Source organism: Aureobasidium pullulans (assembly GCF_000721785.1).
Source record: "Aureobasidium pullulans EXF-150 unplaced genomic scaffold scaffold_3, whole genome shotgun sequence".
NCBI classification, from domain to species: Eukaryota; Fungi; Ascomycota; class Dothideomycetes; order Dothideales; family Saccotheciaceae; genus Aureobasidium; species Aureobasidium pullulans.
In genome coordinates, this window is record NW_021941023.1 from 770,969 (window position 1) to 788,713 (window position 17,745).

The 17,745-nt window shown below is 51.3% G+C and overlaps 4 protein-coding genes across 4 annotated transcripts; 2 read left to right on the forward strand and 2 right to left on the reverse strand.

Moving 5' to 3' along the window:
• Positions 1-1,278: 1,278 nt before the first annotated feature.
• M438DRAFT_266467 (Rcd1-like protein) lies at positions 1,279-2,289 on the reverse strand (the record flags this gene model as incomplete). The annotated part of the gene is made up of 3 exons (XM_029900109.1): positions 1,279-1,468; positions 1,522-2,053; positions 2,106-2,289. The coding sequence occupies 3 exons, from the start codon at positions 2,287-2,289 to the stop codon at positions 1,279-1,281; spliced, it is 906 nt and encodes a 301-aa protein (XP_029763867.1).
• Positions 2,290-3,094: 805 nt separating this feature from the next.
• M438DRAFT_266249 (Pkinase-domain-containing protein) lies at positions 3,095-5,891 on the reverse strand (the record flags this gene model as incomplete). The annotated part of the gene is made up of 3 exons (XM_029900089.1): positions 3,095-4,986; positions 5,040-5,667; positions 5,721-5,891. 3 exons carry the CDS (start codon positions 5,889-5,891, stop codon positions 3,095-3,097), a joined length of 2,691 nt encoding a protein of 896 aa, XP_029763868.1.
• An 825-nt stretch (positions 5,892-6,716) lies between these two features.
• M438DRAFT_342817 (DUF1604 domain protein) lies at positions 6,717-9,566 on the forward strand. Its single transcript, XM_029904853.1, has one exon. The coding sequence runs from the start codon at positions 7,061-7,063 to the stop codon at positions 9,134-9,136; it is 2,076 nt and encodes a 691-aa protein (XP_029763869.1). The 5' UTR covers positions 6,717-7,060; the 3' UTR covers positions 9,137-9,566.
• A 4,329-nt stretch (positions 9,567-13,895) lies between these two features.
• M438DRAFT_267360 (kinase-like protein) lies at positions 13,896-16,328 on the forward strand (the record flags this gene model as incomplete). The annotated part of the gene is made up of 2 exons (XM_029900179.1): positions 13,896-14,072; positions 14,130-16,328. 2 exons carry the CDS (start codon positions 13,896-13,898, stop codon positions 16,326-16,328), a joined length of 2,376 nt encoding a protein of 791 aa, XP_029763870.1.
• Between the last annotated feature and the right edge of the window lie 1,417 nt (positions 16,329-17,745).

Below are 17,745 nucleotides of genomic sequence, written 5' to 3' on the forward strand. Positions count from 1 at the left end.
ATTGACATCTATAATAAAAAGCGATTTGAGAGCAAAAAAAATTGTTTCACCCATTCTACATCCTCAACAGCTTTGAAAAAAAAAGCTGGGAAAATGTGCAAAAGTTCGCAGACATGTGAAGGGGGAACTCTTCTGGTTTTTACCTGTCTGTTTTGCACAGGGAAGAGAGTTTCTATTTGCTGAAGATCTAGTGATGGAAGAGGAAACAAAGTCTTTGATTGAGCGTTATGGGGAACGATCGAACTTATGCTGTTTAGATGCAGGAGATCGTGTTGATACGCCGCAAGCAGTAAACAGGAGAGTGTATGCAAAGCAGAAGTGGTAGAGAGGAGCCATTGATGGAAGAGGAGATGGATAGAGGAAAAGGACAGAACGTGGAGAGAAAGAGCGGCCAGTGTGAGCGAAGAGTGCAAGAGACAGGGAAAGAGGATAGGGGTCCAGGAAGCATGGTACTAGAGGAGATGTGCGAATCTCCGATATATGATGGTCATGGCCATGTGATTGTTAGCTGCTTACAGAAGCATATTCATGTGTCTTGATCACTACAACAGCGAATAGCACAATCGACATGAGCCGAGCAGAGAGCAGATAGGAGTGTATAGATGCTTTTGGGTATGCTAGAAGATGAAAGCAAAGTCAGGAAAAGGTGTAAGGGGTATGTGTCGAAATCAGAGACCAAAAAAAAAATCATGTGTGTGAAAGAAAGCAACAGATGGAGCTCGCAGTGCTATGCAGAACGAGAAAAACACTAAGAGACTCCTTTACTTTCCCGGATGTTGTTAAAGACGCCTAGCCTCCTCCATCTCTCCGGGTTTTCGTTTGTGCGCATGGAATAAAAAGAATAAATGCCAATGTGAACTCCTCGTGTTTGGTTCCCGCATGCCGGTTTTTGCCCACCCCGTCCTTTCGCAAAAGTAAAAAGGAATAAAAGAAACTGCGACTACTACTACAACAACAGATTGGTATAGAGAAAAGAAAGAAAAACAGATCCCCAGAAGAAGGGTAGGAGGAGAGATCAAGATGAAACGTCCCCCTCGAGAGCCCTGCCGGGCATGGTCTTAAGTACATTGGCGTGATGAGGGTATTTGCGTCTGTTGTCCCTGATTGACAGCCGAGACTGCTTTTGTCGATTTTGCATGACGACGCCGATAGGAAAGTCGGAAAATGATGCGTGTCTTCGTGTTGGTGTCCGTTGGTTGGGGTAACAGCAGAAAAAAGGCGACAAAGATGGGTTGTCAAAGATTGGACAAGAATGGTAGGTGCAATAAGAATGGTTGATCAGGGTAGGAGGGAGGGCTGATTCTGCTGCGTGGGATCGGCGACCTGGTCCGAGAGTGCAAGCAGCAGTTGTGCCAGACAACGCTTGGTCGCAGCATCATCGCGCAGAACAGACGAGAAGGTGGCGTCGCGGAGGGGTTCGGGCAGGCATTGGCGGAGGGCCTCACGGGCGCGGGCGTTATCGCTGAGGCTGCGGTGATGGTCAGCATAGAACACAGTTAAGAAATTAGGAGGCAAGGTTACCGAAGGAAGCATCTAACTACATGCTTGAGCAGGCGCACTGTCTGCTGCTCGACGAGCTGGTTGACCATGTTTGAAAGGACGGTCCCGACGGCGTAGAAACGCTCGTATGTTTGACAGATATACTGCAGACCGAGGTCGTCAAGCAGGATCTTCTGGACGATGAATATGGCGACTGTCTTGCTGAGTTCGCTGCCCGTCTCCATGATACGCAGGCAGAGGGGAATGATCTCGGTTGTCAGGAGGAAGTTGATGACCTCGGAACTGTCATTCTTGACCAGTGCACCAATGACACCGAGAGAAGTGAGGCGCAGGTATTCAAAAGGTCTCGACTTGGAGGTGGTGTTGAGGAACGGGTAGAGGAACAGCGGGATATGGGCGCCCAAGAATAGGCCACGAGTCTCGCCGTGCGAGGCCACACACTGGAGCAGAGCAAGGGCGTTACAGACGCGGTTGGAGGCAGCTGCCGTAAGCTGCGAGGGATTCAAGAGAGGGTAAACGGAGATGATTTCCTGTAGAAGCGAAGTCATGACGCCTAGTCCGAATCAGCGCCTTTGTCAGTCACAACTGGACACATGGATACATACCGAATGAGTGCCATAGGATCAGGGCCAACTCGGGAACTTGTTCCCTCTTCTTGCTCAGCTCAAGTAAGGCGCCCTCGCGTGTCGTCGGGTTCATCATCTGGGCAATCCATTCGAGTACGCGACGGTTCTCGTCACTGACGGCGCCATCGCTCGACTGGAGCTGATGTTCGTGCGAAGGCTGCATGTTGGCGGCGGAAGCGGAGCTGTTCACAGCGATGCGGTTGTAGTGTTGTTGTTGCGCAACTGCTGCAGCGGCGGCGGCAGCGGCAGCCTGTGCCTGCGCCTGGGCCTGAGCCTGAGCCTGTGCCTGAGCCTGAGCTTGGGCTTGGGCTTGAGCGTGTTGCTGCTGTAAGCCGTGATGCGGCTGCTGGTGATGGTGGGTTTGCTGCTGCCAGTCCTGCGGCGCATAATGCTGCTGGTGCTGATTATGGTGTTGATGCTGATGCTGGTGCTGATGCGAGAAGACATGCTGCGAAGGCAGCATCTTGGCTGCGCGTGTATTGAAGGTAGACAGATTGATTGATTGTGACGGTAGGAACTTCGAGTCGAGGAGTGGAAGGAGCGGCAGAGATCGCTGGGCGTTTGGCTGTTACGATCTGAGTGGTCAAGAGAGGAGAGCGCACGCATGAGTTACGCTTCCTCGACTCCGCGAAGCTTATCTGATCTGTGAATGTGGTCTGTGCCTCATGCACGCAGCCATGTCTGCTTCACTGTGCCTACCCGCCGAACAATCATAGCAAGAGAATGGGACAATGAGGGATCTCTGTGGCATATACTTCGGCCATGAATTAGATATGCTCCATATTTGTGCCTTTGTTAAGTCCAAGTTCGTGCTTGTCAAGTCAAAGGACTCCCATAATTAAGCCCATAAATCTGCCTTTTGCTTCATCATCCAAACGCCTGCCTGCTTGCAAGAACGCCTGCTATGCTTTCTCGTACTCATGTCTTCCATTACCTCCACCACCTTCTCCCGTTCCGTCCTTTTTTCTTTACAACTTCAGTTCGTTCAAGATGGTCTGCGCCATGTTCTTGTACTGCCAAGTACCACCATCCACCTTCTTGAACTGAATCCCGTGCAGGCTCAACAAAGGTACCTTGACCACGAAGATCTCAAACTTGAGAACCATACCTTCACCAAGATCACTCTGCACGTGTGTCGACGTTTCGCCCGCAGCTCGATTGTGCTGCTGGCCACGAGTCCTTCTCTCTTCATCATCATCTGAACTGTCGCTAGCAGTGTAGCTGTTATCCCGTCTAGGTCGCGTGGGTCGTGGGGGCGTAGGTGTGGATGGCTCGGTGTTGTTACTACCTCCCATGAGCCCACCAAAGCTGATCTTGCGTCTGTGGCTTCCATAACCTATTGCCTGTTCGTCCTTGGGCTTCTCCATGTCGATGCTCGGGGCATGTCGGCAACTGAAACCACCTTTGATCTCTCGATATTCGACACCAAGCTGTTTCAAGACTCTAATGATGTCCGTACGAATCACAGCCAATGGCTTCGAACTGGTGGTTGATACACTGAACAGGCCCTTGAGATAAACAGGCTTGATCCCATTGGGACTCTCGCCCGCGCTGTTAGCCGAACGAACCGCCTCAACTTCCCGAAGATCTTGGTCAGTTTCCTCTGGCACATCTTCTGTGCGGATGTCCATTCTCCGAGCTCTGCGTGCTTGGAAGCTTTCCTTCCGACCATGGCCCATGGACTTCGTTCTTGACGTAAGAGGCATAGTCCTGGATCCTGACGCTTCGGCATCTGAGGAGGCATCTCCATATTGTCTGTCGGTCCGTCTGGTCGGTTGTGGTGTCATTGCCACTGGTCGAGCACTTGATCCTTCAGACACACCTCGGCGGGAACCATTACGGCTGTGCTCGGCTGCACTGACGCTAGTAGAGCGGCCCAATCCAGTGCGCTCCGCCGTCGGTGTGAGTAGCGTCTCGGTTTGCTTCTCCACAACAGGCTCGGCTTGAAGCCTGTTGGCGCTCGTGTCTCGCTGTCTCCTCATACTGAAACTCTTCCTAGGGGTTGAGTAAGCGTCCCCTGTCGCCGCTGGTGCGGGCCTTTCAGGGTCCTTGTGCCGTCTTGTGCTGAGCCTGCGAAGCAAGCCCACTGCAGCACTCTCTTTCTTCACTGGTGTATGTTCAGGCGGAGGGAGCACGATGGCAGGAGAAGGCACTGGAGGTACGCGATTGGTTGACCTGGCCTTCTTCACGTCGTCCTGCAGTTCATCCTCGCCGTGCGTTCTAGCGCGTGGACGACTTCTGCCTCCCGTGGGTGCCTCTCCGGCCATCTCGTAAGTGGCGGTGTTTGTGTAAGCAGCAGCAGGCGGCTGAAGGTCTGGCAACTGTAACGGTTTCTCTCCGGGTGAGCGTGGCATAGAAAGTGCCCCTGGATTAGATTCCTTCTCTTCACGCTCAATCTTCTCCTTGGCCAAGAAGTACACGGATAGTAGTGGGTTGTAGGCGTTCAAAGGGTCCGTTCCCAATTGAACAGCTTCAGATGAGGGCCCTGTAAGAGTGTCGCGGCTTGTGGTGGACTTTCGTCGTTTGTAAAAGTCGAACATGCCCCCCTGCTTGTTCTGCGAATCCGAGATACCAGACTGATTGCGCTTCTCAGTAGCAACTACAGCCTTTTGGTACTCTTCAGATTGAATGATTTTGGTAAGCTGTTGCTCGATATACTCTGCAGAGCCAAAGTCGAAACCATCCATCTTCTGAAGGACACGAGGGTCTAGTGGCAACTGCAAAGGCTTGCGAGGGGGCAGATAATTCTCAGGCGGACCACCGAAGCCTTTCGTCATCCAAGGGTGAGCCATAATCTCAGCCAGAGTCGCACGTTGCGAGGGGTCGGTTACGAGCATGCGCGCAATCAAGTTCTTGCACTCTGTATATCATATCAGTACGGTCCAAAAAGGTGCGAGAGGAAACCCAACATACCTGCACTCAGCCAAGGTGGGTATTCTACTGCTCCCTTCTTGATCTTGGCATGCAACTGCGGCATACTTTGGTCGTCGAATGGCACCTTGCCGCAGACGAGAACATACAAGACAATACCAAAACTCCACACATCAACCTCGGGACCGGTGTAAGCCTTTGCCTGCAAAAGCTCGGGTGCAGCGAAGTATAGTGAGCCACAGAAAGTCTTGAGAAGGCTCTTGGGTGAGAAGGTGTTGCTCAGACCAAAATCGATGATCTTGATGTCGCCGGTTTTGCTGATGAGAATGTTCTCGATCTTCAGGTCACGATGCACAATGCTGTTGCGATGACAGTAGTCGAGCGCACTTGCGATTTGACGACCAAATTTGCGTGCTTGCTTCTCCTTCAGGCGACCATGAGAAATGATGTAGTCAAGCATCTGGCCACCGTTGACGTATTCAAACAACATGTACCAGTGGTAATTTGTGCGGACAACGTCGCGCATACCACAGATGTATGGGTGATCGACTAGTGTGACAATAGCAGCCTCACGGGCGGTACGTACTTCCTTGGAGTGATCTGCTCTTTCACGGTCTTGGGCGTTGCGATGTTCGTCGGTCGATCCACGAGGCACGATTTTGACAGCTACCTGGGCAGAGTCAGTATGGGCGCTTAGATTCAAGTACGGGAGGGAATGCGCACTTGTTCACCGGTCTCCTTATTGCGAGCCAGCTTTACTTTACCCATGCTGCCAGCACCGATAGTCTTGCCAAGATCCCAGTGGCCAGTAGTTGCATCTATGGTGGTTCGTCGACGGACGTTTGTTCCGGCGGCAGGTGCGGCATGAGTGCCATTTGAACTAGAGGAAGGCATGTCCTGAGGGTGGTATCTTGATTGACTGGCCGAGGCGGGGTTTCTCGTTGAGTCGGAGCGGGCAGGAGCGTCAGCACGATGGCGAGACGATGAAGGAGGTTGTGCTACGTTTGATTGCTCAAAATCGTTTCTAGCGACATTTGCGAGTGGAGGAGCGGCCGAGGCCGAGGCGGAACGAGTGTGTGCTTGGGATTGCGAAGACTGGCGACGAGGAGACGGGGGCATGTCAGAACGAGCAGGAGTCGTCTGGGGCCGATCGGCAGACGGCGCATTCATATGTTGACTGCGCACTCTGGTGGGGGTGCCTGGAATGGCAGCGGCGGACATGTTGAGGCAGTGGTAAGCCCGCGTTGTGCGAGGAGCTACCGCCTGTATGTGGGCGCCCGATCGACGACGTGATACACGACTATGTCCGTGTGGATTCGCGATCAACGTGAAGGCGGCAGCGTGGATATCTTGAGCGCGACGGGTTTGATTGTTGTTGTTTGTGGGTGAGTGAGGTCGGACGGGAGTAGTGGTATTAGCTTTCAGAGGTGGATGGAGCGCCACGGGATGCGCCTTCCTGTCTCAATCTGCTTCACTTGGTCCTGCAGAAACGAGAGGCAGACGGCCAACGAATGAATAACAGAGTCTACCGAGCAGTTGAGCGAGTAGGAAAGGAGACTCTGACTTTGCTGCTATTCGTGCTCCGTACCCTGTTCTAATTAACTTCCAACCCTACGAACGGCTGGAACTAGCACACTGTCCCAGCCATTTCTTTCTTCACATAATCGTCTTTTCGCCATCAGATACTCCGTACATGAGTGCACTTTCAGACTAGCAAAATTTACTGCACCCGAAGCTTTCAAGGTCCATTGGACTGTCACTTCCTCACATCGATCCAAACATTGTTTGTTTGATACTACACTTTCGAGCTGTCAACACAAGCCGATCTCCACAACCTACAGAACCACGTCGCCGTGAGCACGAACCATCAGTCTCTGACGTCGCAACCTGTAACGGCGCAGAGTGCAGCGTGCAGCCCACTGTCTGGTCGCTCGAGAGCTGTATACATTTTATACTCCCACGACAGCTTTTCATAGTATCTTTCATGTCGTGACGTAAGTACAACGACCTTGACACTCTCGGAATCATCTTAGTGCTTGACACGATGCGAACAGAAACTGAAAATGTCACACAAGCGATCCAGAGCCAACTTCGAGGCTGATCAAGTCCCTCCTTTTGCTCTCTTCGGTACACCACTTCCTCCGCTCGACTCGGATACACGCGACGATGGCTCTTATGTTCCTGTCTGGAAACAAGACGCTCGAGATGAGCAAGGTCGAAAACGTTTTCACGGTGCCTTTACTGGAGGCTATAGCGCCGGTTACTTCAACACCGTAGGCTCGAAAGAAGGATGGGCTCCGGCCACGTTTACTTCATCGCGTACAAATCGTCGCAAAGATGCGCAAGCCGCTCGTCCAGAGGACTTCATGGACGATGAGGATCGTGCAGCTGCAGCAGAAGCCCAGAAACTGCAGACCCAGGACGACTTCGCTGGCTTTGGCTCCACCACCCAGGATCAGATGCGTCGAGGCTTGATGAGCGATCTGTTTCGCCCAGCAGGCGAGACCATGGGCGTGAGACTTCTACAAAAGATGGGCTGGAGACAGGGCCAGGGTGTCGGGCCCAAGGTCAGGAGGAAGGCACGCATCGAAGACAACGCTGCTTCAACAGCTGGCGATGAGACTCATCTCTTCGCTCCCGATAACTCTCGTATGGTGGCTTTCAACCGGAAAAAGGATCGCTTTGGTCTAGGTTATGCTGCCGAAGAGCGTTTGGGTGAGACGACAGCATCACACCAACAAGATAATGGAGATGAAGACAACTCTGAGGACTTTGCTCGACCGACCAAGCCCAAATCAAAGACGAAGCGTACTGGATTTGGAGTTGGTGTTCTCAATGACACTGGCTCTGACGAAGAGGATCCTTACGACATGGGCCCAAAAATATCTTATAATCGCATCGTTGGTGGTGATCGGAAGAAGAAGAAAGGTGGTATCATTGCAAACACAGCAACACCTGCTCTAAAAGGCGTGAAGCAACCAACTTTCTTGTCCAGAAAATTAGGTCAAAGGAACCACAATGGGTTCAGAAAATGCCATGACGGCCGTCTTCCGATCGATGGTTTTGTCCTGGCTTCTTCTCTGTTTTTGACTACTCAAGAGAACAAATACCCTCCACCAGACATCCCTGCAGGATGGGAGCCAAAGGCCGCCGTGATGAACAATTCCGATTCACCATCTCATCAGTCCACTGCAGATGCTGCTCGCGCTTCTACCATGGATCCAGCAAAACGAGCTGCGGTGCTCGGTGAAGAACAGCTTCCTGGAAAATCAATATTCGACTTCATGAGTAAAGCAGCACGCGACAAGCTTGTCACTGCAACAGGTAGATCAAACCTTCCTATCGCACGTGGAGAGACTGCTCCCGAAGGCTGGCAAAGATCAGAGGCCGACAAGCAGAAGTCGTTATGGGATCTCGTCCCAAAGTTGGACAGCTCGGTCGCGGCGTCGGCATTGCAGCGTGGTACGAGTGGCTGGATGCCATACGCGGAAGACGAAGCCAAACGAGCCCGGTACCGTTCATTTCTTGAGTCCTGCAGCGGTCAACGCGACGCGCTGCCTGAGCGTGTTAAGGGGTCGACTATTGACGAATGGACTAAAGAGATGCGGGAATTTGCGCAAGCGGCAGAGGTGTTCAAGCCAATTTCCGGCTTGATGGCATCTCGCTTTACCAGCTCTTCATTATCGCCTCGTCTAGCCACGGATACCATGCCGTCTGCTTCAGAGAAGCCATCCAAACCTGAAGATTCTGCTGAGGCCGCCGCGAAGATTGGTATGTTCGGTCCCATGACCCGCACCCGCCTCCAATTCTACCCTACTCGCTTGCTTTGCAAACGATTCAATGTCAAAGCACCTGCCCATGCGGATCCAGGCAAGGGTCCTGCAGGCGACGATGATGTCGTCTCTGATAGCAGGCTCGACGTGGTCTCACAGAACAAGATTGATCAGATGATGCGCGAGACTTGGTCACGACCGATCAATCCACCTGAAGGTAACAACGTGACTCTGTCAGCCGAACCACTTCAGCCACCGCCGCCCAGGCCACAAGTAAACATCGAGGTCAATGAGGCAATTGAAGCAGAACGTCCCGGGGACGCTGTTTTCAAGGCCATTTTTGGTAGTGATAGCGAAGACGATTGAGCTTCCTGATAGACATTCCATCCATTCCCAATTTACGCATCACGTTCTTGCTGCAAAAGCAATTTCTACAGCGAGTTCTGATCATTTGCACGAACACGTCGTTTTCCATGGTGGATGAGAGCATGCATGTTTCCAGTCAAGTCAATCTTGCTGGCTGGACGACCCTGATCATCTATCATACCCATTACCACCCCGTCAACCTGGTTGACAATACGGATCACGGCACACCGTACGATGAGTATGTGATGATCTTATTGCCTGCTACGTGTCTGATCAAGCATAGACGAAGAACGATCATTCCACGTCCTTCCAGAAAATTAAAGGGGTTGGAAGTTCAAGATGAGCTTCATCTCAGTGATTCACGAGCACTTTGGAAGATACTTCCGCGAACACATCACGGAGCATGTATATAGAGACACTGAACGTGCTTCAATCGTATCCTTAACTTTTCGCTATCGTCTTCTGCATATTGAGACACTTCAAAAAGACGCCGAGCACTTTGAGACAGCCATGCTGTGCAAGCACCAACCACAAACTTCGGTGCAATATGTCAAGGCAAAGAACATGGCTAAAATCGATAATCCCATCTCCAGCCCTTCTCGGCAGCGGCATAAGACGGCAAGGCAGTATATATATTTCACGTAACGAGTTGAGCCCAGCAGGGGAGTTTAACCGCATTGTCGGTTGGAAGGGCAAAATATAGTGAAGGCGGCCACCTCTCGGGATTCAGCAAACAGAAACAGTGTCAGTGTCAATGTCACCGCTTTGCCAAAGCCCGCTCGTGCCTCGAGCCGATTCACCAAGCAGAGACTACGCTCCCCAATCTCTTCGATTTCGCAAGCTATAATTTTTTTGTGGTGGAGAATTCTCGGTCGCCGCAGAATAGGCGGTATGTGATAATATTGATATACACAAGAATCGTCGTCAGCGGAACATGCCACCAGACTGCCCTGGACCGAATCTAGAGATATGGCGCGACTTTCTTTTGGCAGGTGACCCAGAACACGAACTGGTAGAAGAGTTTCGAATGATGGCTAGACTATGGGGCCCAAGAGACCAAGCAAGTGTGAGCCACAAGATGTGAGTGATGATACAGTCAGTCCGCGAGGTTTAGTCTTCCTCTTTGCCCCGCGTCGTCCCAGCAACCACAATCTCCACACACACAAGATTGTTACGAAAGGACCCCTTTTCGCTCAAGGCGACAACAAAGACAAGAGAAAAAGTCTCTGGTCTGGTCATCGTGTGTTTCTATTGCCTACGTACGTAGGAGAGGCAAAGATAGGGCATACATACGCGATTCACGATGGAAATAAGAAAAAAGTATTTCTCTGACTGGGTAACGGATCAACAGCGTGGCTTGCGAACGCCAGACGAACCAGACTTCTGGGGCTCCTTCGTCTCTCTATCGTTCTTGATGATGTGGACTTCGTCTCGGATCAAAGGGAAGCAAATGGAAACAGAAGATCTGGGAGCCGTCCAGCCCAGCCCGCCTTGCTTGCCTCATTCAAACAGGAGCGTGGTCCGCGGTGAGGTGTAAGACCCGGTGGCTGGTCCCAGTGATGGTCGAATGACAAAGGCAAGCAATAATACTCTCGCACATACGTATAATATGGCCACACAAGCATCAAGAGAATCAAAGCGATATGAATCCTTCGTTCCAACTATATTCTAGAAGGCGAGTTTCGAAGACCCTGCTCCTGTAGATCTTCCACAGAGCCGGCAACCTTGCCGGTATTACTCTTGCTGGTCAGAGGTTTTGGCTTTTGATGATAGCATTTGAGTGGAAATGAAGCTCTACGTTGGTGGACATGACCCTTCTCGAGGCCCGAGAGAGCTGAGCAGTCTAAGCTCGACTTGACAGCTCGTCTATCTGCAATTCAATTCAGATGCAGAATGTATTTCTGTGCCATGTGCAGATTGGAGCAAGTTCCATGAAAATGGTCGAAATTCGCCAAGGGAACGAGCATGCCGAACAAGGGGGAATTTGTACTCTCAGTAGCGACATTGACATTCAAAAGAAACGAGTTGGTTGTCTCGAAGATCGATATCCGAGGCCGAGTCATTGGTAACGGGTCAATATGAAAATTGATCTTGTACTCGGACGAGGTAGTTAGTTGTCGCGAACAAAGAGCTCGTTCGCTTGAACCTTGTATATGACAAGCAACACCATGCGGCTGTCGCTGTTGCACAGTCGACACTGCATGCTTCTCTTACTTGCAGATAGCCTCGTGGAGCATGGTTACTCTGCATCAAACACGTGGGAGATAAGGCTATTCGGAGGTAATCAAGTCAGATTAAATGCTGTGCAACTCGGGTGTCGAGACTGGACAGGCGAGAGACATCGTCGCCGCCGGGCAGGAGTAGCGAAACACCTGTTCCTCTTCGCGAGTCCGAGGTCACATCATTCATCATCTATCCTGCCGTCACGGCAAGCGTGAACGCATGATAGCCACACAGCCCCAGATACTCCGCGAACATTGAGATCTTGGTACACCATTGACGACTCTATGAAAATCAACACGGACAGGCGTCGGCGGCCCCTCGTCTCAGAGTTATGAGCAATGACGACTTGTGTGGTCGGATTCATTCTGTAAGAATTTGAATTGTAAAGAGAGCAGCACATTTTGCTTTTTCCCGCTGACAAACAGGGGGACAAACCTGTTCCTGTCGATCCAAAACAAAGAAAGTCGAGTCCGTAAACACACAATACCTGTTATTGCTGCAAAGATGACCTCGTCCGTTACATCACTCTGCGCTTCCAGTTGCCTCTGCCTTGATCCTGACTGGCAATCCGGAAGCGCATGGATGACGGTACTCCGTACACGTTCGCAGATGCTGCCTCCCTTCCGCTGCGGTTGTAAACTTGCATGGTCGAGCATGCATAAATGTTGGATGGAAGCTCAACCCGCCTACTCCCCGAGGCCCGGCATTCACTAGAGCGTGACCGGAGAAGATGGCGAATCAGAACATCGGTGTGCAGGCAGATATAGCCCACCAATGAACACGATGTGACAATCAATCTAGGTCTGTGGTAGGGAGCCTGGAAACATGCAGATCCAAGGGACCTGGGACCATAACATCGCTGCCGCGAGCCATGGCAGATAAGCGTACGGCGGCATCTCACCAGTCAACGACGCGTACACAGCCTTTCTACCACCTGTCAACATAAATTCAAGGGTCTTGTTCTCCTGCCATTTTCGAAGATCTCTCTGTCGAGTCGCGCGGGTCTTGTGCGAGTAGCTCGCGGCAGACGATGACCCGAAAACTCTACTGGAGGACTGAGTCGTTTCGTCGGCCGATCGTGGCAGCGGATCAAGTGCTGGATGAACCTTGGCACCGTCGCAAGGTATGAAGGACTCTAAATAGCAATACACAGATGGTTAACCAACGGCTTCCTCGATGCAGTAGAATAACTTTATTGATTGTGTCCAGCGAAGTTGTTGACTGACCTCTGACGGCCGGAATAATGGAAGGCGCTGTGCAATATGTCTATGAAACCTAATACAGATGAGAGAGGAGATAGTTCTGTGCACTTTAATTAATGAACGCTTGGAGGCTTCGAGTTGGAGCCCGACAGCCATGACTCGGCTGACAACCACGGCCATGCGCCGGGATTTGTTGTTTGTAAATTGGGGGCGAGGCAGGAGCGCTGGCGGAAGTTCCTGACTGCGCTTTCCTTCTTACGTGGATCTCACAACACTAACTGTATCTGCCATGCACAATATTTCTTCCACTTTTGTTTCTCCAAAAGCATCGACACAGGTTTCAAGAGACACGCCAAAGCCACAGGCGCGCCTCTTTCGTCTACGCTAATCTAGCATCATCTACATGGTCTTTGCTTCAATAATCCGAACCCTTTGTTCCTCTGGTACCGCTGCCGAGGGCGCTGACTCTCTTTCGTGCCTGCGAGTCACATAACAGAGGCAACCAACCTCTCTACCAGCCTCACAAAACTGTCGTTCTGGCACCCGCCTTCTTGCTGCATCCAGTCCGGGGTTCATCACTCTTCTCTTCATCTGGAAGCCGTGAGTTTAGCCGAGATTGTCAGGGGTGTCCACCATACTCATATGTTTCTACAGTACATTACGTCCCTTGTCGGATGCGAGCATCCATCCCTGACCGCTTTGGCTCCAGAAAGCTTCGACGTCTCAGGCTGTAGACTCGAGTCGCAAGCGCAACGGCCATTTAGCGCGGACCATCAGGACTCCGTGCGTTGTGATCATCCGCTAGGATACCAAGTGAGAGTCCCCGACTTTCTGCTACTGCATCTCTCTTGACCACATTGACGTTCCTTCTTCTTTTTCTCCTTAAGCCAACCCTCTCTTTGTGTATTTTCGCTCCTTTATTTTCTTACCGACCACACAGACCTAAACACTGACCGCATACGACCCTTCAGTCAACCAAACAATCCAACCATCCAACCTTTATACCCGTTACTCCCGCTACAAACTAATCCTAATACAACACCGCTTCCCCTCAAGACAACATTCAGCTCTTCAACGGCCTCCCGAGTCCTGATTGTCTTTCCCACTGCACCAATACGTTGCTATCGTATGCCTAGACTTTGATCCTAGTGAAACCGGTATGCTTCCACCTCCACGATCGATAGGCGACCCGCCATGTTGTGCAACACAGACTGATGTTTCCCGTCAAGAGTCTTTCTCTTTCGTACTCTGCATCTTGCATTTAGATGCTGTAGGGTATCTCTCACAGGCTTCTAGGCTCGAGCTTGATATCATCAAGCAAGCTCACATCAACCATGACTGTGGCAATTGACAACTCATTTCGTGGCTGGTCCTCGAACACTAACTCCGGTGCCTTATGCCTTGAAGATAAGTTCGAGATCATCAAGGACATTGGTGATGGCAGTTTCGGAAGTGTCGTTCTCGCAAGGACAAGAGGCGCTGGCGCTCACCTTGTACGAAGAAACACTCTGGTATGTCGATCATCTAACGTGAAAGCTATCAGATCGCATCTAACTTAGAGTTTACAGGTTGCCGTTAAGACCATGAAGAAGACCTTCGAATCCTTCTCGCAATGTATGGACCTCAGAGAAGTCATATTCCTCAAGTCGATACCAGCTCATCCCCATCTTGTGCCGGCCTATGATATATTCCTGGACCCTCTTAGCAAGAAGTTGCACATCGCCATGGAGAACATGGACGGCAACCTCTATCAGCTGATGAAGACCCGGGATCACAAGCCTTTTGATGGTACTGTTGTTAAAAGCATCTTGTTCCAAATCCTCGGTGGCCTGGAACACATTCATGAGCATAACTTCTTCCACCGCGACATCAAACCGGAAAACATCCTCGTGTCTTCTTCGGCACCCGACACACAAAGCGCCTTCAAGAGATACTCGTCGCTAGTGACTCCCCCCTCAACGCCACCAACATATACTATCAAGCTGGCGGACTTCGGGCTAGCGCGTGAGACTCACTCCATGGTTCCCTACACAACATATGTTTCCACGAGATGGTATCGCGCGCCCGAAGTACTCCTCAGAGCTGGCCAGTACTCGGCCCCGGTGGACATCTGGGCTTTTGGTGCTATGGCTGTCGAGATTGCTACATTGAAGCCTCTGTTCCCTGGTGGTAACGAAGTCGACCAAGTCTGGAGAGTCTGCGAGATCATGGGAAGCCCTGGTCTCTGGGTTAACAAGCATGGTCAGAAGCTTGGAGGTGGAGAGTGGAAGGACGGTGTGCGCCTGGCTGGCAAGCTTGGATTTTCATTCCCGAAGATGGCCCCTCATCCCATGGAAACTATTCTTCAAGCACCACAATGGTCCGCGAGTTTCGCTCGCTTCATCACTTGGTGCTTGATGTGGGATCCCAGTGTTCGACCAACTTCGACGCAAGCTCTCCAGCACGAGTATTTCGCAGATGCGGTCGACCCAGTGAGACCCAAGTCTTCCAACACCGCAAAATTCCTGCGCACCAAGAGCTCCACTCTGGGAAGCATCGAGAACTCGCCAGAATCAAATCAAGGCAGCATCTCACTCAAGAAGTCCTCCTGGTTCAGGAAGTCAATCAGCACTGCCGATTTTACTCCCCCTCCAGAACACACTCCTCAAGCTCCTCATGCCCCTACATCGCATCCCTCCCCAATTAACGCAAAAGTTGCAGAAGGTACTGGCTCCATGAAACTTCGCCCTCCGTTCGCCAAGAGAGCAACATGGAACAGTGCCGTTCCGATACCTATTTTGCCGTCAATCAAGCCAGCTTCACCAATTCACGATGCAGTCAATGCCAGCGCGAAGACTGAAGCTACCGAAAAGAAAAAGGTTTCAAGACAACTCTCAGTCAATTCTCATGGCAACCATTACGCAGAATATCACCGTCAGGAAGCCGAGAAGGCGCTTAACGGCATGAGCGGTCTTGCCTCACCTACAGGAAGCATCAGAGAGAGCTTCTTCTCACACCTTCGCAAAAGAGCTCGTAGATTCTCTGGTCGCAACCAAATCCCCGGATCACCTGGACCTGAGGAGCCCGAACCGACCAGTGTTGGATGCGCGCCATGGGCGTCGAGTAACCGATCATCACTGACGGTAGACCCACCGGCCCGCGACTCTGCTACTGACACTGGATTCTCAGACCTTGACAAGGCCTTGGAAAGCGTTCGATCCAGCCTTGATGCTCGTGTCTCCAATGCCCCGGCGCGACAAGTCCAGCGCATGTCAAGCACGCCTATCCTGAAGCGACACCATTCGCTATCCACAGTCGCTGATGGACGCACCTCGCCTGCACTTTCAGTCAACGCACAGACTACCAGCCGAACACGGCGATCTGTTAGGCAATCACTGAACCCTCGTCAACAATACGAAACCCCTGACGAAGAGGAGGAGTTACTTGACGAGGCATTGACCAACGCGCGTCGTGCAGCAAGACGTCTTGAGAAGCCCACTCCAGCTAAGCCGTCCTCGGGCAAAGAAAACGCCAGACCACCCATTGCGCACGTGACTTCGGACCCCGGCTATTCGGCTCCCTACCTAACACCTTCCCCATCCAAAGACAACAACATTGGCTTTGGACAAACGGACATGACGCCTACCAAATCCATGGTCATCACGCCACGGAGGCAGCGGGATAGCTTAAATCCTCAGTGGCCCACTCCTCCATATGACGATCACGAATGGGCTTCATCAGCTGCAGCATCCATTCTTGCTGTACAGACGGAGACTAGATTCAAGTGATCTGTCGCCATGCGCTTGTCACACCGCTGCCCTTGCTTTTGAGCTAACAGGCATCATCTATCACACTGTTTACACATATTGTACCTATCTGGCTTTCACGCGTTGTACATACCGGATATGTGCTCGTCACACTCTGGAGTTCGATTATCATCATCATCTAGCTGTCAGCATTTCCTAGCGTCTCATCGGCATCTTGTTTTTGTTTTTATATTTCCTTCCGGCTACTAAGTTTCAGTCACATACCCCGGTTCCGACAGAAAGGGCCACTGTTTTGTCGATCTTTGCTCAAGAAGGTGCAATACCTTCTCTCAGCATTTACCGCATATTTCAATATCCGCATTGTCTTTTATCATCTTTTGTACAGCGGGTTCAAACATATCTCTTCTGGACTTTCATTGCGCAGCGTTTCCCATCCTTTTGGCGTAAACAGCGCGCCTAGACTACACAAGTTGCACAGAACTCTTTCAGCAACTTGACTTTCTTTTGTCCTCGCTTTTCACTTCAATACTGGCGATGGTAGTGGGCGGCGTTCCAAATTGTACAGCTTTTGGGTGGAACAGCACTGGAAAAATGGGCTTATACATTTCTTACCGACCACAGCATAGCTAGGGAGATGGACTGTTCGATCACTTATCTGTACATAGGCGTTTCTGAGATACAAGAGGATGGCAACTTTGCACCTCCGACTCAATTCGAATGCCTCCAATCGCTCTTTCACCATCACTTCACTAGTTCCACTTCTGTGTTCTCTTCTGTTCGTCTTGTTGACCTGATGATCATCACAACAAACAATGAAAAATACCCTAGTGAATATACTTGTATGTCATGTCACGATCTATTTCAATAGCTTCGCATCGAGACCAAGGTCTTGGTTCATGACTTTGCTTGACATTGGTTAACTACAAGTACCTTTTACGCCGTTACAAGCCAACCAGACGATCGCAGCGGCCCGAGATAGGCAAGCGGAGCATGTATTAGATTGGCAATATTCACCTTGCACCAGCGACTGCCGATTCTATGTCGATAGGACCTTGCTTGAATGCAGCCAGAGACCCAGACACACGATGTATGGCAGTAGTAACCTTGAGACTTGGACCGGCGTGGATGTCGTGCATGCATGCAGGCTGTCACGATGCAAATCCTGTGTGGCTAATGCAGGCCAGGCCGAGAAGGCTGCAGGAGAGAACCTGCGCGTTCTGGACGAGCGAGTTAAAAACCTGACATCGAAAGCCCTGATGTTCCAATTTCCCGTCAAAGAAGGCAGGAGTGCTCGCTCGTGCAGGTTTTTGAGGATATCGGCATGCAAGCCCCGCCGCCGTTGGATGGAGGAAGAGGGGCTGCAACAGACGGCGCTGTCTCAGCTGTTTGCGCGAATGCTGTCACCAACGATCTTGCAGTCGTAAGTCCATTTCACGGT